This window comes from Macrobrachium rosenbergii, chromosome 25 (assembly GCF_040412425.1).
Source record: "Macrobrachium rosenbergii isolate ZJJX-2024 chromosome 25, ASM4041242v1, whole genome shotgun sequence".
Taxonomy (NCBI): Eukaryota; Metazoa; Arthropoda; class Malacostraca; order Decapoda; family Palaemonidae; genus Macrobrachium; species Macrobrachium rosenbergii.
This window is the reverse complement of record NC_089765.1, coordinates 25,484,410-25,506,732: the sequence shown is the minus strand read 5'-3', so window position 1 is coordinate 25,506,732 and position 22,323 is coordinate 25,484,410. Positions and strand designations below refer to the sequence as shown.

The 22,323-nt window shown below is 35.2% G+C and overlaps 1 protein-coding gene across 7 annotated transcripts in view; it reads left to right on the top strand.

Annotated features, from left to right (window-relative positions):
- Nucleotides 1-22,323, top strand: part of LOC136852496 (rabphilin-3A-like) — a 483,103-nt gene that overhangs the window by 267,826 nt on the left and 192,954 nt on the right. For 6 of the 7 annotated variants that reach the window (XM_067127163.1, XM_067127164.1, XM_067127167.1 and 3 more), the window contains 2 exons: nucleotides 4,347-5,557; nucleotides 15,266-15,403. In XM_067127163.1, coding sequence (XP_066983264.1) covers nucleotides 5,343-5,557; nucleotides 15,266-15,403 — 353 coding nt within the window. In that variant the 5' untranslated portion in view covers nucleotides 4,347-5,342. The remainder of the gene's footprint in view (nucleotides 1-4,346; nucleotides 5,558-15,265; nucleotides 15,404-22,323) is intronic. The other variant, XM_067127168.1, reaches the window with a different exon arrangement.

The following is a 22,323-nucleotide window of genomic DNA, read 5'->3' as shown; positions in this document are numbered from 1 at the left end:
GTTTTGTTTTATGAAACATTTTTTAGGGAGATTTTAATTACTAGTCAGAAGTTCCAATTTTCCAATGGAAAAGGCAAAATATCAAGAACTTTTTATATTGAAAACACTTTATACATACTGTATGTGTGCACATATATATATATATATATATATATATATATATATATATATATATATATATATATATATATATATATATATATATATATATGTTTGTGTGTATGTATATATATATATATATATATATATATATATATATATATATATATATATATATATATATATATATATATATATATATATATATATACATACATACATACACGAATCCCAAAAGAAAATGTTAGGCAGAAGTTCAGTACCAAGCGCTTTCATGTTTATTCACGCATCATCGGGACACAAATGAGACACAGTTGAAAAGAAGGTTACAGGGTAAACAAAAAGAACAATTAACCATCTGGTATTCTTGTTCTCTATGTTTACCTTGTAACCTTCTTTACAACTGTGTCTCATTTGTGCCCCGACGATGCGTGAATAAATATGAAAGCGGTATGTACTGAACTTCTGCCTATCATTTTCCTGTGGGATTCGCATATATACTGAAGTCTCGTGCATCTATTGTGATTTTTTAAGCATATATATACGTTATAGACACAATGTTTAGTTATTGAACATATTCATACATACATGCATAACGTACTTGTATAGTCGTCACCTGTTACCCCTCTCTCTCTCTCTCTCTCTCTCTCTCTCTCTCTCTCTCTCTCTCTCTCTCTCTCTCTCTCTCGCCTTTATTTATAATTTGTCATCCTCCTATTCATCTTTTCCCGCATTCTTTGCAAATCTCAATAATTCATCTTCCCCTCTGGCCCCTGGACATTCAGGAATAAATGCTCTTATCCCAAGTCAAATCTAATTTTGCTTCTTTCTCCCATATGTAAAACCTCCCCAGTCTTTATGACACCTTTTATGTCCGTTTCCTTTTTTCTGATTCGCTCTGTCCACCCGCCTTTTTTTTTCTTTTTTTTTTTTTTTTTCCTCGTTTCCCATCCAATCTTCTCTCCCTGAATATCACGTCCTTTTGGTTTCAGGTCATGCCACGTATTCATTACTAAGTATTCAGCCTGAATTTTCCCAAGCTGTTCTTTAAATGGAGTTTGATTCAGAGAGGTTACCTTTATTTTAAAAGCCGTTTATTTGGCACTGAGAGCTAAGCTTTTATTATGGACTCGGGCTGCTCACAAAACTGATTTGTTTCATCCGATGTACTCACGCATCAGAGCTGACTTTTACTCTCCCTTCTATCGCCTCAGTTCATCTCTATGGTCTCTGCGAATTTATTTCCATGAATTTAAGGCTATGTATTAGGTCTTGCATATTTCCGTTATCACTCTTTATCACCTACCCTGTCTCTCCTGCATTCGCTTTCATCTTATATATCTTTTTAGTGTTGCTTAAAGTATTCCCTAGTCTACATTTTCCCGTACCATCTCTATGGTCTATGTGAATTCATTACCATGTCATTTTTTTTTTTCACTCCACAATGAGCGTTTTGTATTCATAGCTTGCTATAACCTTCACCACATTTTGTGTGCGTAGTTCTGTTTATATATTTTTTTTCTCTGTGGCCCACCGTGGTTGGAAAGAACCGTGATGGAATTCATGCTTCATCTAAGGTCCAGTCAAATTAATGACTAGCCTAGGAGAGGGGGACACTGTGTTTGCGGGGAAGTGGAAGGGGGAGAGGTTCCTTAGGGATCAGATTAGTCGTGTTGACAGATGCAAAAGGAATGAAAATGGTCCACCATAATAATCGGCAATGTAGAATATTTTATTTAAATGAGAAAAGCAAGGTCACACTGTATGGCAGAATTTTAGGACCGAAGTAAGTGGGTGAATATTAGGGGTAGAAGAAATAAGCAGGAGTTAAATAAACCAAATAACGGAGTGAAAGTAAAGAAAATAAGCCATATTCTTAGTAAAGTAAGCAAAGTGAAAATAAGGTGGAAGTTAATGGACATTTCTTCTCAACTAAGTACAAACCTACTTAAGGAAGTGGTAAGACAAAGAATTACAAATTCTTTAAACGAACGGTATGGAATTCTATAAAAGAAAACTGTTAACCTTTCGTTCATGATTTACCCTCAGAGTAACACGCACAAAGCAAGCAGTGAGCAAAGGGAACGGTCTTATGGCGGAATTGATGTGGATTCAACTTGGGAGTTAGGTTGGCTCATTTATTAGATGGCCGTCCATTCATTCTACTCACTCAAACGACTGCTGCTATCAGGCCTTTTGGTGTTCTGTCTGCTAAACTGCTTACATAAAACAGAAATGTTTTATTTGAGATGATTTCTGTCTCGTGTCCTCCATTTAATTAACTGCTAAAATAAAAAAAAACTTTATTTTATTATTTATCAATTCTCGTTTCCCATTTCCACTTTCCGTACTGTGTTAAGAAAATTATTTATTTTGTGTGCTTCCACTCCGTTATTTCTCTCCTCCTTTCGTTATTTGGTGTATTTAACTCCTCCATTTATTGTTAACTCTACACATTCATTCACTTACTTGGATCCTAAAATTTTGACAGAGTGTGTTCTTGCTCTTCCACTTTAGATGAAATATCGTACGTTACCAATTTTATGAAAGACCATTTTCATTCATTTTACATCTGTCAACTCGAGTCATTTCTCCATCTGCTTAAACAAGATGCTCAGATACATAATCTTTACTCAGTGAATTTCTCTTCGTCATTTCCATCATCATCAAATCGGATCCAAATTTATCCAGAGTAATCACATTATTTCTATATATCTCCTGAGTCCCTTTGTTGAAGATCCACAGATATATCCAATTTAAAATTAAATAAACGCGTGGCTTATGTTACTTCGGACATAGTAAACATCTGAACATAAACAGAAAGGCAAAAACTATTTTCAAAGGTAAGTTGTCCTGACGTGATTGAACATACCCAACCATTCCAGCACCAACAAGCACATGTCATTACCTCGACTTTAGACATGGACTTTACTGTCTCAGGAAGAGCCAGTAACACTCTGAGAGGGAGTGACACATGCATCATGGGCCGGAACGAAATGAGTTCCTTGGTGAGGGTGGAAAGGACCCTTCTGGACAGGAAATGGCGTTTCAGTGGCAGAGGAATTCAAAATCTATTGATTTATCGTTGGACAGTTTTTTCTAGTTAGTTCCCAGTTGGTCTCTTAGTATGTAAATCAGAATGTTACAAATCTAAAGGTTCCTACAGGGGAAAGCAGTCCGGTTCGGAAAAACAAATAACATGAATAACAAAGAAAAACAAGTATGGTAAAACCAAATAACTATAAAATAAAATAATTTGAACCAACTGAATAAAAAAAAACACATTTGCACAAAGCTTGAACTTCTGAAATCCCAGTCTTTCAACAATATGATTCAGATCATTCCACAATTTGGTCACAGCTGAAACAAAACTTCCAGAAAACTGGGGTAATGAACCTCGAAAAAAAAGCACAAAACTTTTGGAATTTACTGATCGCCTAGTACTGCGTGATTGATTGTAAATTCTGGGAATAGCTGAATGCGAAGGATGATCAGAATTGTGAAACATTTTGTAAATCATGTTCAGTGCTCAAATCGACCGACGGTGCAATAGATAAGTACTCATTTCCGGGATAAGGAACTGATAGAAACTGAGATTTTTTTTTTCATAAATTAACCTTTTGTCCTATAATTTTAAATATGAGTCAGTAGCAGAAGATCAAACAGAAGACAAATATTCATTGCATGGGTAAATGACAGAATAAAATCATTGCCTCAAATAGACAAGTCTCCAAAGCCATTGAAAGACTTTCTCAGTATACGCATACTACCTTAATACAATTCTCCTTGTATTTTGATAGTTTCATAATTTATTTAATTTTTATTGATATATTTATTAATTTGTTAATTTATCTGTTTTTCTTATAACTGATATACTCTTTCTTGTATTTCCCATTACCTTCTGTTATCTCTTTCGAATGAGCACCATATTCTGTGGAAGCTTGAATTCCAAGTCAGTGGCCCCTGTGGGCTTGCTCCATATGCATACGACTCATCATCTGAATAATATTAATAATAATACCGATTATTTTATTCAGCAGAGGAGGAGGTAGACCGGATGCGAAGTACCATTTCCCCTCTATCTTTCACTAATGTGAAAGGTTAAGAGGTTCTGAATTATCGAGTTTTGTAACAAGTCTTTGAGCGATCAAGAAGCTTAATGTTACGAATGTGAAGTATAATATCTTTTCCGTTCACTTTCCCTGGATGAGAATGTTCTTTCTAACATAATTTCCTTTCTTTTTCAGGTAATGGATTGAAAACATCGGATTCTTGTCGCCGCGTTCTGGAGAATGAGTGAAATTCGTTGAACGAACTGAGAGGGGAAAGTACCTGTGATACAGAATTGAGGAAATGAGGTGCTGAAATTTAAAAAGTGAAGTGATGAAGCACACCGCTAAATAGCCTTTGGAAATGATCTGATATTTTTTCATATGAACGATAATTTTTTAGTCCCTACTGCTTTTCACCCGACAGTGCAGTTTAGCTGAAGTGTCAAGCCAAATATAGAAAGTTCTCAATAGGTGTGTTGCGCCTTTGATCAGGAAAGATTGTTTTCAATTCAGGTATTACTGAATAACATCAGGTTAATTATTTCATGATACCTCGGAATGTTCTATGATTATCCAGGTATCGAGATTAACTAGAGTATTTTATAAGTATTGTGATTAATGTCAGTATTTTCTCAGTTGGAAAATTACTAATCAAGAAGCAAGAAAGCGAAAAAAGTAGGTTTTTCTCTTACTTCGTCGGATGTTTTAGAAAATAAATCGGTATTTTCAAAAGAATAGACATTACGAAAGAAAAATAGAGCTGTTTTCTGGAAACTGCTTTGCTCTTGCGAATTACTACGAAGTGCCTACTAAACAAGAAAGAATTTTCTAAGAACTGCATTTATTTTACGATCCGTCAAAAGTTGCGTAAGTGAATTACGCAAAACAAAGTTGAAGGGAAACAAGCTCTAAATTCATTTGATTTTACGAAATACCCGAAGTTGTGTAAGCTAATAGCGAATACCTGATAAAAAGACAGACCTGTTAAAGTTACCTTCGCTTTTACTCTCATTTCCGTAAGTGAGCTACAGAAAGCGAATAGTAAGAAGGGCCAACCCATCAGAGCCCCAAATTTTCATGTGACGGCCCCCAGACACCGCCAAGGTGGATAGACATGGCCGGAGACTGACAGAGACCGACATCACACCTCTCATACTCCACAATGGAAGGGGCCTGAACCTGTCCCCTAAGATGGACCCCCTAAACAGAGTTGGGGGAGGGGCAGGAGCAGGGGCCGGAGGGGGCGTGGGCAAAAAAGTCGAAAGTGGGGGAACGGGCGACAGTGCTCCGGCAGGTGCCACGGGAGGTTCTCGGGCTCCCATGGCACGCAGGGCCAGTTTGGGCAACCAGCCGATGACTGAGAGGTGGGTCTGCCCCAACGATCGGCAGCTGGCCCTCAGAGCAAAGTGAGTAGCACGCCAATTTCTTTCTTTCTTTATTTTATGTATGAGCATTTATGGATGTTGAGAAAACTTTTATTTTAAACAGAATCTGTTGTTATTTTCAATGTAAGAGGTAGTATTAGTAGTAGAATTTTGATGTAAATTTATTATTATTATTATTATTATTATTATTATTATTATTATTATTATTATTATTATTATTATTATTAAGAAACTGTGGTAGAACCAGTAATAAGAGCAAGACGCACTGAGGTGGCAGAAGTAAAAGTAGAAATGATTTAATTTTTGATCAGTAAGTCTATATAGTAATCCTTATGAACAGTAAAATTTGTTGCGAGTCTAAAATGGCTCAGATTCAATATAAAAATCTTAAATTCCAGGAATTTCCAAAAAGTGTAACTTGAATAAAATAAAATGATTATGTAGAATTCAGTAGTTCTTAGTCTTTTTTCAGTAAAGCACCCTAACTAATGTAATCATTACCGTGGCATCCCTTCTTCACCATCCCACCTTATCGCATAAATTAATTTCTTAGCAAATGAATAAAATTATTGTTCATACTCAGACCAAAACCAGCACACTTTGTTTGTATACATTACAGCCCAATTGTTTGTGAATTAGATAAACGAGATCCTAATAGCGTTATGAATGCAGATTAACATAAAAAAACATGATAATCACCTTCAGACTTCGCCAGTCAGGTCCAGGACAGCAGCAGGTCACGGAGAACACACGCGATGGTTGTCGTACATGGGAGAACTATGAGGACGTGATGGTTGCCGTGTCGGTGTTTGTGTCCTGCAGTGTTGGTTTTTACAGTTCTCGATTTTTTTTCCTTTATGCTGCTTGTTTATTATTTATTGTTACTATTGTTGTTTATGATTTTACACTGATAATAATTGATTTTGAAGACTCACTTGTAAATTTTTGAATTTTAGGTTTTTTTACAAATTTCATTGTTTTGATGTTTGTTTCAGATCTCGAGAGGCGAGATCCAAGACAAAATTCATGACAATTGCACTGCACCCTATATGAGCTTTGTATGTTCTAGCCAAGACAAAATTCATGACAAGGGTGCTCTGTCACAGGGTGTCACGGCCCAGTTTGAGAATGACTTAGTAGCTAGGTTTTTTGAATATCTGATATATGTAGATTCATGTATGTTTTATCTTTAAATTCAAACGTTAAATTATGGATCACATTCTGAGATACACTCACAATATCATATACATACAAATTATATGTAGATTCATGTATGTTTTATCTTTAAATTCAAACTTTAATAATTGGGTAATTATCACAGGATCACATTCATACGCACACGATACACTCACAGACGCACATGCACTGTGTGTAATAAATACATACAAATTATATGTAGGTATATGTATATATATATATATATATATATATATATATATATATATATATATATATATATATATATATATATATATATATATATATATATATCTATATATATATATATATATATATATATATATATATAATAAAATGAGAGGCCTCTGCAATTCTTACAGTATCCTTATACATCAGAACAATTGTCCCTCTCCCCTATTCCTTAGTGACATTTCAGTCATTCAGACATACCTCACAGACCCTAGCTGTTCATTCAGTCACACAATCACCATACCAAAAATCTCACCTGTATTCCCAACAATTTCTGGTATTAATTAGCATCATGACGTTCTCAACAATCACTTACACAAGGAATTTCAACCCTTCTCCAACCATTCCCATTCTTGGGTCATTCAGTTCTGGCCCTCTTTTATTCTACACACTCAGCAGATCTTCAGAATGTTCACTCCGTTGTCCCATGAATGCATTAACTTTAGACATCATCCCTCCATTTGCATTCTTTATTCTGAAATCCATTTGTTCAACCACCTCTCTTTCTGTATTTACTTTCTTGTAGAAAATCTTAGTGTCCTTAAAGTTCTTCCTCATTTCCTCCCTTCTTTTTTCATTACATGTATTCTTTTTCCTCTCTGTTTTCTCAACTACCTTACCCCGTCATCCTTCATGTCTGCACAAAATCTCCTGTCTTGTCATGTAGTTGCATCAAAAATAATATTTTTTCTTCACCAAACCCTTCACTTGTTCAACCCTCCACTTACTCTCCCTACTCTCTCATACCCACAACCGCTCTCCTGTCCCTCTGACCCCATCAGGGAATTTTACAAACTCCTCATCTACCTCTTCAGGGGTTGTCATCTTCCACCCTTGTGTATATTCTTGCATTGTTCATTTTTTTCACCTTAAGTATTTTTATTACATTTCCACCCTCTTACTCTCCCTAACTAGACACCAGTCAGCTTCCCCACAACTGCCCTTTCACTTTTGTCTTCCTCAGCGAAAAAACATCCGGTTTTCTCTCTTCAAGTAAGTGGCTGTCAAACAATTCTTTTCTTCTGCACCACATCCACTCACGTTCAAAAAATCAAGATTTATCATCCCATAATTTTTTGTTTTGCGTTATATGCTATTTTGCCATATGGTGCCTCTCACTACAAGCAAAGCGGCAAGGGTTCTGTTATTTTCTTTTTGCACGCCCAGAGGAGTCCAAAACGTGGTTGCAGATCGTTTATATTTATATAAGTCACGATCAAGTGCTAAACCATTAGAGGTTGAAACGAAAAAACTGACTCCGAAACACATAAAAAAAATAATGCTAAAGGTTAGGTAATAGCCTAATGAAATATCTAATAGAAGGTTAAAGAATTTGAGAGGCTTCATTAATTAGTGCTTCAAATAATATACACGGAACGAAAACGCACCAAAACATTTGTGAAGTTATTGCTTAAGTATTTGGCAGGTTTCATTAATTTACCTCCAAAAAACTCATCCTTACACAGGAATCGGGAACCTGGCAGTTTCAGTAATTTTAATTTCATAGAATACATAGGCAAAACATTTTAATCTGAAAATCACATGCGGTAAGGTTTTACATCGGTCTCTTGCCATTTTAAACGAAAAACGGGTCGTTTTAAAACATAAAAGACACATTTTACCTTGAAATTCCGATAAATATAAAGGGTCCTACCCGTAAAACGGTGGGAGGACCTCCAAAACTAAACAAGGAAACGAACTGATCAGTTTAAAAGCAAAGCTCATGCAAAAAAACACCGAGGTATATCATGTAGTTTCTAATTTTTTCTTGAACATCAATATCTTTGCCACCCTCTATTTGATGTCCTGCGCATTGTTCGTTCTTTGGAGCTTTGATGCCTTTGGTTTTAGTAAAACAAAAGAATTTTGCATCGTGAAGAAATTATAGTACGGTCCTCTTGTTTTATCCCTTCAGTTCCTTGGGAAGTGTGTTTCTCATTAATTTTAGAGGCTGACTGCTCGTTAGTTGCTGATTCAGTAAATGAATGGCAAGATGCGCAAATTTCGAAATGGATATATGCTTGGTGCAGTATTGAGAACAAGTTTGAGGGAGGGGTGATAGATTGTTTGTCACAGGGTCTCAGAGACTAGGAATGATAATATCGTTCATCACTGATTGTTTCTGTCAAGTTAAATTGGTAAATGGTGTACTAGAGCTACAAACAATAGGTTTCGTAATCAGTGGATCAATGTTAGACCCCTAATTTTATGAAGATATGTCAAAATACAGATATTATCTCATACATATCTTGCAAGGGCTTATATTGAACTTCGGATTTTATCAGATGTCATCCAGGCCAGCCATGGGGTTACTTTGCGTTTCTTTTTAAATGCCATCTCCTTCAGACTCTTTTAAGTCTCCAGATCAAAGAATTGTTTTCATATGAAAATTAAGCGTTTTTGAAAGGTTATTCTACCTAAGTATATTTTAAGATATTTTGGTCTTTGTTTACATCTTGAATTTCTTTCATTACAACGAACTTCGTTCAATGATTATTTCTAGAACCGTGTGTAATAATTACAGACTAAAAGGATTTCACAATATTGCCTTCAAATTACTTTTTTACTAGTAGGTCTCTCTTAATGTTTACATAAGATTACGAGCCATTTCCCGCATAGTTTATGGGCAGGACAAGTTGTTATTGCCTTCTTATTTCGCAGTCCCGTCTCGTCGTTGACATATGGCCTTTAGCCCGAGAGAGAGAGAGAGAGAGAGAGAGAGAGAGAGAGAGAGAGAGAGAGAGAGAGAGAGAGAGAGAGAGAGAGAGAGAGTTTTCCATTTCTCATGATAAGTATATTAAGATAGATAGAGTTGCCCAAAAGTTGTCTTACAGTAAAATGTGTATTGAATCATCTCTTCTGTAGAATGACAAGCTTCTCTAAATTGAATAAAAAAAATAAAATAAAAGTTGGGAGACACAAAATTCAACATACTGGGAGTAATTGGTATGAAGAATTGATCACACCTGTTGAAAATCAAATTAATGACTTCCTGGTGGTATCTATGGCGCTGTTAATAGCATGTATAATAAGGACGAGACTGGAGTCAGCAAACTGTGGAGAGACTCTTGAGAGCAATGCCCACAGAAGGGATGGCATTACGATATATTTTAATTGTATCCGATTTAGAAGGAGAGACGGTGAACCCTTTATTCATCTTTTTCAAGAAGACTAAACAGTCTATAAAGAGCTTCTCAAGATTTGAGATCGATACTCTGTACATGGTTGAAAAGTGACCCCTTCTAAACCCAAAACGCTGTTAGTAGGGAGTGCTTCAGTTTCCAAATCCTTATGCTCTGCTGGATCAATAAGGGGAACAGCCAAAGTGAAAAAAAGATACTGATATTGAAGTCATTGAAGCAAAGGATTTTCCATCTATCCCTTTCTGAAATGCTATCCAGAACTGCACTGATAGCGTCTTGCAAGACCAAGCTCAATTGATAACTAGTTTTTAGAAACGTATCGGAAGGAAAGGTCATTTTGTGACCTTTCCTTTTGTGAATGGGTCTGCAAGAAGGTATTTGAAAGGGGTAATTGAATAAAAGAAGGTAAAAGGGTACAGAAAGGAAAAATGGCAGGTGTAACGCCGTCATCTACAATAGAAATAGAGGCCGGTATGAAAAGCAACCTAAGATGAGTTTAAAGAGAGGAGTAGTGCCTTCAGTAGAGCTTCCTGTAAACTGAGCCTAACAGTCAGTGACAAAACACTAAGAGAGAGAGAAAAAAAATGTTGAGAATGCTAAGTAGACAAGAGGAAGAAGAAAGGAAATTGCTTAGAATATATGAGAGACAGACAGACAGACAAAGGACAATGCTAAGAATATACAAGAAAGCGATAAAGAAACATTGAGGAGAGTGCTGGAAATAAGAGAGAGAGAGAGCAGAATGCTGATTAGGTACGAGAGAGAGAAACAGAGAGAGAGAGAGAGCGTTGTACGTCAATATGACAGTGAGGGAAATGAATAGAATGAGAAACCGGTAAATGCATTCACCGTCTTAGAAAATTCCTTAATGAAGCGCTCCTCGACCTGTGTACAGGAATGTCCCCCAAGATACAAATGAAAATAAAGGTAAGGGTACAGTTAGACGTCTCACTCAGCAGTGGGTCGAGTAACCTCTTATCTTGCCCAGGCCCGATGGTTTCATAAGCCTGAGGAAGGGGATAGACTTGCCGCATCCAAAGTGAAAATGAAAGAATGGAAACAAGGAAATTATCTTTAATAGGGGGAAAAGAAAGTCACCGAATAGTGTCACGGCCTTGGTGTGAAAAAATAAATATGGAAGGGGTTTAACAATACGGGTGCTGCATTAGACCGTTTCCTGTTTGCCTAAGTACAATTAACCTCGCGCGGGTATGCGGGAATAATAACGATCGTCATTATTATTGTTGTTGTTGGTGGTATTAGTGATGTTGCTGTTGTTAATCTTTCTACTCGGTAAATATTCAAGATATATTTAGACAAGAAAAATGGTGTCAATTTTATCTTCAATATTATGTTGACATATCATCTATGACCCTAAATAGAGGAAGTAAATTATAATTCTTTATTCGTATCTTTTTAAATACAAAGGTCGATGGGACGAATAACCCCGTGCCTTATACAGCGCAGACCAGTTAGAAGTAAGAAAATAATATAAAAACTTTTGATGCTTAAACCCAAAAGAACGATAGGCCCACCTTCAAAAAGATGCAAGGTGCAAGATATAGTTACCCAGAACATGCCCAGTCCCACAAAAAAATTAGATTAACGGACTTTCCACTGATACTTAGCTAAGACACCAACAGTTCATAAACACCGGTAACGTATTGAAATTTTATAGGAAAATGAGAAAATAGACCTTCCCTCACAGCTAAGAAGAGCCTAATAATAAATGAACAAAAACAATGAAGAGGCACAAGGCAAAAGTACTGCAGGATTTTGAGTTTGAAGAATCATAAAAATGACACTATTCTTATTGTTATTATATATCATTTGCAGATATTCTTTTAATAAAAGTGTAGATACAAACTGGTATAATGAGTTAACTAAGTAAATGAACAGATTAAGAACAGTGGCGAATAACGACTCCTAATGACAGGCTATAAAGAAAGGCTAACTGAAGCTAACCGAATTATTTCTGCGATGTGATAACTCTCAGAAGAAACGATGCAGAAAGGTTGACGTCTATGAAAGAATGCCAGCAAGACACGAAACATAACTAAACTAGCCCAGGTAGACGTAGGTTGATTCCCTCTTATGGGTTTTTATGGCCCAGGCATGACAAGTTTAAGTTATTTACGACACCCTTATGACACGCTTCTTCCTCGAGAATGGGCAGCGTTATGATGTCGTATGAACATTTAAGGGCTTTTTCTATTATGTGTGATTGCAGCTTTTATTACAAAGCTGTTGGACAAGACTCATATAAAAGTTGCTTGCCTGAGGAATGTGTCTCAAGTGAAGGGTTAAAAATTGAAGAAGCCAAAGTTAAAGAAGCTGGATAGCTTGGGTGATGTTGCTAGTCCCACGCCCTTATCCCATTCTAGCTGCTACCAACCAGAGTCGAGTAAACTCAGGGTACCTAATGCACAGATTACGCCAAGAGAGGCCAGTGGGCTTTTCGGGAATCGGGCCGGAGACGTTTCCCCTTCGTGGGATTGAACTCTGTTCTCTCGTTTGTGAGATAAAGTTTAAACCACTTACCTACGGAGGCTCTCTCTCTCTCTCTCTCTCTCTCTCTCTCTCTCTCTCTCTCTCTCTCTATATATATATATATATATATATATATATATATATATATATATATATATATATATATATATATATATATATATATATATATATATATATATATATATATATATATATATATATATATATATATATATATATATGTGTGTGTGTGTGTGTATGTATATATATAATATAATATATAATGTGTATATATTTATATAATATATATATATATATATATATATATATATATATATATATATATATATATTAATAGTTCTTCGTTCTCATACTTAGGAATTAATAAAATGAGATGCTATGCGAGCTTCATATTTTTGAAAGCTCGTGTTAATAACGTTTCACGCTTTAGGAGTTCTTTATGCCCGAGAAAATATTAATTTTGTGAAGTCATTTCACAAACAAAAATGATTTAATGTTCACGTTATACGTGTATTTAGGTCTCATTATTAATATTTAATTGTGAGGATTATTTAATAATTATTAATAATTGTATAATTAAATATTAATCCTCAGAGTGCATAAATAAAACTAAACTGTTTTGGGGGGTAGAGAACTGGAATTGAAAAGCTGCAAACTTTGACATTTAATATCATGTAGTTGAGATTTATTACAAATGGGCTTTAAAACACAATAGAATACAAGATTTACTGTAAATTTAATTTAAATGTTATGAGCAGCCCACATATACCAGTAACGTATTTCTTTATTTGTTATTGATACTTAATAATGTAAAATGAATAACGACTTAAAGGAAAACGTGAACTTTAGAAGCTAATAAATAAACTTATCATAATATGTTTAGACATTTTCGTTGTGTAATGTTAGCTTGGGATTTTAATGCGCCGTAATCCAAAAACAAAGGAACGCCTAGTTGGGGGCGTGAACCCCTCTAGGAGGGGATGCCCAAAAAATGCCAGATAAACCTGTCTTTCTTGAGGCCAACGGAAACTCCATAGGTCAGGTCAGTCTTTAACTAAATACTGCTTTCGCCATAGTAGTATGCGGTGCAACCTGAAAACATTACTTCTAGGGAAGTAACAGTGATTTAGGACATTGTGTACAGTATATATATATATATATATATATATATATATATATATATATATATATATATATATATATATATATATATATATATATATATATATATATATATATATATATATATATATATATATATATATATATATATATATATATATATATATATATATATATATATATATATATATATATATATATATATATAATGTACCTCAAGGCAGAAGGACCCTATTATATGGGTTTACAAGACATTATCTTTATGGATGTTGCAAAATCCCAGAGAAAAAATAGAATACCAAAGCCTAGATTTGTTAATGTGAATACAAGTGGTGCAGAAGAGAAAAAATGAATGGTAAATGATTTCTGTAAGGAAGGAAATCGATATATTTTTGTATTTATAAGACAAACGTTAAAGGGCATCGTGCGCAGGAATGAGAAGGACTGCTTGAAAGTGCGTAGATGGAGAAGGGATAGAACTAGTGTCATTGACACCCAGGAGTGGATAAAAAATATGTTGGTTCAAGAACTGTTGTGGTGAAACTATGTGTAGCTAGAGCAAATTTTGCAGTGGTGGTTGTTCTTGATCTGAAAATGGAAAAGAGTGAAAATTAATGTTTCTGGGAGAGTATGATTGTGCAGGTTGAGTTTGGAGAATATGGAAGGTTGGTTGTGCTGGGTGATATGATTACAAATTTGAGGAAATAAAATCAAGAAAATGTCTTGAAAAAGGTATTGGAAGGGAAGGTCAGCATTATCCAGGAAGCGCAAGAGTGCGTACCAAATGGAAAGTGAATAGTTCAGTCTGTGTAGGAGAATCCACCATGCTGTTGATGAATCTTTTATTGTGTTATATAAAGAGGCTCATCTGTGATTCAACAATTAAATTGTGGAATAGCAGCGAACGCTGGGTTGTTATTCGAGGTCAGCCCTCTGTTAAGGAAGTAGTTGAATGTTGAAACACAAACACACACAAATATATATAGATAGATAGATATATGTATATATTACAAACATTTATATCAAATATATATATAGATAGATAGATATATGTATATATTACAAACATACATATAATGTATATATACTGTATATATATGTATATAGTTATCAAATTTCTGCAATTATCCAATTCTGTACATTGAAAAAAGACATCAAGAGACATTCAGATATTAACTAAACTTTCTTTTCTTGTAATTTCCTGCTCCTTTCCCAACTTTGAGATCCTTTTTGTCCTCTATTTTTATGTTGGTTCCTTTGCTGGCAAGCGTTAAGAATTGATTTCCTGTATAGGCCTAGGTTAAGATGTCAACAATCGCCTTTGTTCTCTCTCTCTCTCTCTCTCTCTCTCTCTCTCTCTCTCTCTCTCTCTCTCTCTCTCTCGAAGGAAACACTACCAAATCGTTTTTTGTTCCGCCCTTATTTCCTTTTATGTGACACGATACCTAAAGAGCTCGTACATTCTCATGTCATCCATCTCATATATATGCTAATCGCATGTTTTCCCTTTTCCTCTTCCATGCAGATTGAAGATGGGCTGGTCCACCAGTCAGCCGGCTCCGGTGCAGAGACAGGATTCCCTCTCCGAGGCCGAGACCAAGATCATCCTGGAGGTCATCAAGAGGGCCGAGCAGCTGGACATGAACGAGCAACAGAGGATAGGGTGAGTACCTGAATTTGACGCGTATGGTTTTTGTTCCTGTGGTTCGTTTTCGATTTGTAGAGGGGAAGATTTATTTCTTAGTTTTGTGACGTTTGGGCAGATTAATTTAATTTACTTTTGGATTTTATGTCATTTATGTATATATATATATATATATTTGATTTTCAAAAGGAAGATATATATATATATATGTATGTGTGTGTGTGTGTGTGTGTGTGTGTGTGTGTGTGTGTGTGTGTGTTTTCGGTTTCTAACGGGGCAGGTTGTTTGTTTCCTCGGATATGTAATCTGTTTTCAGGAAGGAAGATCGATTGGTTGTCATGGATATTTCCTTGAATTTCAGTAAAGAAGATTGCTTGTTGAGTTTTGGCACATTATTTTTATTCCTTAAGGAGTATTGATTCTCTCTCTCTCTCTGTATATATATATATATATATATATATATATATATATATATATATATATATATATATATATATATATATGTGTGTGTGTGTGTGTGTGTGTGTGTGTGTGTGTGTGTAAATAAGTATGTATATATTCTTATTTCCAGGGAGGCTAAGCCAAACAATCTCATAGTAGGATGCATGGATGGGAAGAACAGTCAGTTCATCATTGACATATTTATTTGGGTGATCCCGAAGCGCAGCTATTGATAAATATGCCAATGATGAGCTGACTGTTCTTCCTATCCATATATCCTACTATGAGTATATATATATATATATATAGTATATATATATATATATATATATATATATATATATATATATATATATATATATATATATATATATATATATATATATATATATACACGAAGGGTAGAATGAGACATTAATTGTGTATGTAGGATATATTTCCGATTGCCACGCAAAGACTGATTACAGTCTATATATGCGTTGGATTGTCTTAGATTTTTTTATTTTCAAAGGAAGATTTATAGTTTATCTCATATTTTTCCGAGTCGTCAAGGAAGATTAATCATTTGTCTAGTATCTATTTTTGAAAGAAAATCGATTGTTTATCTCTGGTCATGTTGGATTTTTCTGTTCTCGTTGAATTTTCTTGAAAGATGGTTTATTTCATATATAAGGCATATCTTAGATATTGGTTTTGTTTTATTGCTGTTTTCTTTTCGGGTTGCTTCGCTCTGTCCGTAAAGATATTGAAATCATATTGAGATGCAATATACCCTTGTCTAAGAACGTTAGACAAGGGTATATTGCTTGGCTGTTATTCGGAAATCCATTTCACTTGCGTCCTCCCTTTTTGAATTGAGATTAATACCATGTCTGTACCCTGTGCCATTGTCGTCTGTACAGTCTCGTGAGTGCTCTTCCTTTGTTGAGTTGTCATCCTTTCAGTTATTTTATATAAGCGTCATCAATCAATTCTTTTATTATTTCGCTTTGTTTTGATTAGAGTTTCATGATCAGAATTCTTGTAATCCATTTTTGCATGTGCGCTGACTATTCGAAGACTATTTAGTCTCGCGTTGTTTAAGATTATTTGCTCTAGGAAGGACCACGAAGAATAAACATCATTGAGGCTCATTTTACATTCTTTCTTGCATCTGTGAAACTGATTTAGGTAATTGCTCTTAGAACTACTTCATCGTTTTTAAGGCCTTGCATCAGTCAGCACCCTTCTTTGTATCTTTACAAGGTATTCTGAATCATATTTTGGATTGCATTTTCTATCGTAAGATCTCTTTTTTTTTCTTTCTTTCTTTCTTTTAGCGCCATTCCCCCATCGTATATGCCTTACATTCTCACCCAAATATTTTATTAGACATCTGTATTGTCATTCAGTTTTCCCTTTAATTTCGTGTTCTTCCCCTCAGTATCTTACCATTTTTCCTCCATCTTTAATTTCTCTTCTCTGATACTAACTTCATTTCACACCATTTTATTCTGTACTTTTCTATTATCCTTATTATTTATTTCATTCAGGTATCCTAAATTTACGATCTATAAAAGATCCAGTCGTGTTGATGAATAATGAGACTGACATCAGTGAACAGCGATGTCAGGATGCCAGTAACCTTACATAAGTCAATCAGTGACGCGTAGTTATTTTATTACAATGACTGTTTTGACAGGCGTCCATAAGACTTTGAAGCGATAACCACATTTTACGTTTGGAAGACTTGGCGAGAATCTACAGTAATTGATTTTTCTCAGACTTATAGATAATTCGTGTAGTTAAGAGCTAGGAAAAAAGAAGCAGGGTTGAAATTCCAAAGCTTGGAAGCATGAGGGAAGAATTTCTCTCTTGGAGTGAATCAGGAGGGCTTTGGTTTTTTATTCTTGAATTCTTAAAATCTTGTCAACAGTTATTATAAATACGTAATGGTTTCTCTGTTTCCAGATATTTTTAGATACGCTTTCCACCGAATGACTTGAAATCCCAAAGGAAAAGAATATATTCTCTTTCCCAAAATTGATACTAACTTATGCTGGTTAGAGAACTGACCTTAGAGCTTAGCCTATGACGCTACCAAGATGAATACATATTATCATATTTAAACGACGCTTTATTCAAAACGAAATTACAAAAATTCATAAAAGGTATCCTTCGGAATGCGTATGAGATTACAGCTTAATTACAAATACATCGTTATGAGCGATACGCTTCGCTAAGTACGCTGTTTCTGATTTTTCCTATAATAATTAGATGCAGTCTTTTTACAGGTGAAATCCAAAACTTTATAGACGAGATATTTAAATGTGGATTATACAAGCACCCATCCGATTTTAATTGCTTGATTTTAAGTATTGCTGTATAGAACTGATTATCAAGTATTTGTGTATGATTATATTTTTCCATGCTAATTATCTAAATCTCACTACTTAAATGTAAACATGAAATTTTAAGTTAGTATTTATATATGTATGATTTTTCACTTATAAATGATGATAAATACAGAAAAACGTATAGAACTGATTTATGTATGTGTGAATTCACTTCTATTTTTATAAATAAGTGCAGATGAATGTCGATCCCGAATGTTTTGATTATGTATGTATGTATGTATCCAGTTTTATTTGCGCTAATGGCTATAAAGATAGAAAGGATCAGGTCAATTGTAAAATGCGTCTTTTGTAACTTTAGACATAAGAATGCCGTAATTGTTTCTGGTTTTAAAGCGTCCGCTATACGTACGACATGGGGGATATATTTGAATGCTATTGTATTTTTAATGGTCGCGTGAATGACTATCAATATTTTAATGCAGCAAATGATTCTACATTATATAGCGTACCCAAGCAAACGCGCGCTCACACATTCACATCCAAACACACACACATATAATTTATATATATATATATATATATATATATATATATATATATATATATATATATATATATATATATATATATGTGTGTGTGTGTGTGTGAGTGTGTGTGTATAAATGTATATACATATATATACATATAGATACACATATAATATATATATATATATATATATATATATAATATATATATATATATATATATATATATATATATATATATATATATATATGTAGTATCCTCTAAGAGCAAGAGAACTTCTTAGAGAAACTAACGCAGTGGTTGCTGCCAATTTTATACTTTAACGACGGATCGGGGATGAGCTCCATGAGCAGAAAACTTCCACAACATTAGCCTCATCATGCAAATCCACAAAGGTTCGTCACTCAGCGCCCTCCAACCCGCCATCCTAGTACACACAGTCCGCCACTCACCTTTATCTAGCACGCACCTGCACCTCCTGGATATTAAAGTCTTTGCTTTCCAGTACTCTTTTCACTCGGTTTTTCCAGCTCTTTCTTGGTACTTTTTTTCCTCCACATTTCCAACACTTCTGAATTATTCAGTATTTTTAAATGAACAAGTTATCTCAAATCATTCTTATCCTTTCTTTTTAACTACTTTGGTTTCTAGCTTTTGCTTCATCTACAATAAAAAAACTATTAATACTAACAATAGTAATGATGATAATTAAACAAAGAGGATACTGTGATGGTTATGATGGCACTATCACAAATGTTTAAAAATATTCCCACGTACGCTTTTTATTCTCTAAGAAGCCCGAAAGGTCGTGGGAAGCCCAAATATCCATAAACAGTTCAGGGAAAATAATGGGCTGTCCTCACTAAGACTTCACATTATTAGAAGATCAACTGTGCCTCCTTTATGGTGAAAGATAATAGGACAATCAAAATAGGATTTTGTAGGAAGGAAATTCACAGGTTTTGTTGTTTGGGAAGAAGGAAACCCGGCTGACTCGCGCTACGTGGCCCAGAAAGACGTGGGTCGACGTAGTTTAAAAGATTTACCTCATAAATGGGATAGGCTAGAGCCCGTTGCCAAGGTGGATTAGCTGTATGGCCCAATAAAGGCTATTCTGCGTCTTTCAGGAGACTGAGATTTTGCTTTCATGGAGTGGTGTTGGAATGGAGCCTCTATCCAGTCTGTGTAAGTGGGGGACGGGGGGATACTAGTAGAGGAAAGAGATGTTGAAAGAGGGAATGAAATAGAGTAAAAGAGGAGAGAATAAGACAGAACTACGCTCTTTTGATGCCCACCTTCTATGTAATTTTAAATTCTCTAACCATTTAAGGCCTTTCTTTTCTGTAGGCCCCTAATACGTTTGTTTTTGTGGCCAATTAATGCATTCATTTTTCGTGGTACTTTAAGGCCTTTTATTTGTTCAACCACCTTGTTTTAATCAATGGTCGTGTAAGGCATTTCCTTTCTATGGCTTCCTTAGGCTTTTCCCTTTTTTTTAAAGAAACTTATTTCCTGTGATCATTAAAGGCACACATTTTCTATGGCCATCCAAAGTCTTTCTATTTTCTTTGGCCACATACAGACTCCCCTTTCTCTGACCACCCAAAGCCTTCTTTTTCTTGTTTCTTATGGTCTCCGAAAGCCTTCCTAAAGCTAGATCCCTTCTGGATCCTTATCAGTATTAGTGCGAATAGGTAAAACGAACGAAAAATCCCTTAAGACGAAAACACCTGTTGTTAATCCAGAGAATGCAATAAAAAATATATGTGGAAAATAGCCTACCTTATACAAGTACAGATTGTTACCGTAGAGGTAGAGCAGCCTGTAGGAAGAACAGTGAGGAACATTTGATAAGAACACCTGTAATCGAGGCGAACATTGAACTGTAATTGAAGGAAAGATCTGAAGCATGTGACATGCTAGATTTAATTTTTATCACTTTGGAATATTGTCCTTTCATTAACCTACCCATCTCATCGTTATCACTGTTATTCACAATGATTATTACTGTTGTTATTTTTGTTGTGTACCCAAGAAAAAACGTATTTACAAAATGAACGAATTTTCTCCGGAAAAAACATATACATGTGATCAATACAGCAAATGGGTTTTCCGCATCCAGTGTCAAAAGAGCATCAAAATTTTAATACCGCGTTGACAGTAAAGGGTTTATTCCCCACCGTATTGACAAGGGCCGAAATGAAAATATAAACTTCAAAAATTGCTTCATACGAGCGGAGAATGTTTCCAGTGATAGGGTCGCTGACGGGCAGCCCAAGCGTTTATTTGGTAACACAACTTTTATAATCTTTTATGGGGTTGAAACTTTATTCCGCCAACTCTTCCAAGATTTACACATGACTTGTAGCCCTCTTATATTTTTTGTTATTTTTTTCCTTCCATCATTTCTAGTGTATAAAATTTGTTTATTTAACGTTTGATTTTCTCTTAATAATTATTTGTATTAAGAATGGATTAGATTAAGTCTTTCTCTTATGAAAAGGAAGATTTGATTACAAAAAAGTGTTTACACCAAAATGATCATCCCTGCAGTTTCCAAAAGTCTTTCAGATTTGAGAGCATAAACAGGGAGTTATATTTTGTTTCCTTTACAAGTATTAATCCGTTAACTCAGTACGAGTACTTCATAAACTAGAGTGCAAAACTTGGGTATATTTGTTCGTAGTTTAGTTACGTCTATGGTGGCTCTGTATTGGCCATCATTCTGATTGCCTGTGAGATACATTTCCACTTTGTTGTCCAGTCAAACGACTATTTACAAATCCGGCTCCCTGCAAACCTGGTAATATTGAGCTTAACTCCCTACAGAATGGGGTACTCCAAACCTGCGGGCTAGGCGCCTCCAAACTTGGCCATCTTCTAAAATGATTACCCATGAAGCCGGTCGTTCCAAACCCGGCTCCTTATAAAACTGACTACCTTACGACCCTGGTTATTTCAAATCGGGCTACTCCAAAATCACTTCACCCGGAACCTGGCTATCTACAAACCCAGTTACTTTGAACCAGTCCATTCCAAACCCTATTATTAATATTCATCATGTGTCAATGCGGGCATAGGTAGGATGTTACACTTTAGGTCAGTCTAGGTTAGGCTGTACCGTATGCCTTGAACTGCCTTTGTCACTTTTTTGGGTGAGGGCAAGTGTCCCGGTCTTCAGGTAACGAACCTTCTTTCAGAGGTGATTTCATAGCACCTGTGTGGCAACCTCTTCTCAAGATCACCGGACACTATATCGGTCTGCTAATTGATGGCTTTTCTTTATACATTTGCAGACTAGATTTGAAATACAAAAGTACTTTAAAAAGGGCAAGTTTAATCCTTCTTCCAAAGGGATTTAGTAAGAGGCGATTTCTTTGTAAGCTTTCTCAGGAAAGCATTACCTACAAAAAGACGATCTGAGATTGAAGGAGTACTTTATTTTATTATGTGGGCCAGTATGACCGTCACCCCAATTGGTTTACGTAGCCCAGGCCCGATTGAAGCTTGAAATAACCGTGGCTGAACGTTGAAGGAAGCGATAAACAGGCCTCGTCAAAGATGGACAGGGAATGATTAGTGGGGAAAATGGAGCAAAATAAAAAATGAAAATTTTGACAGCGGAGGAAAAGG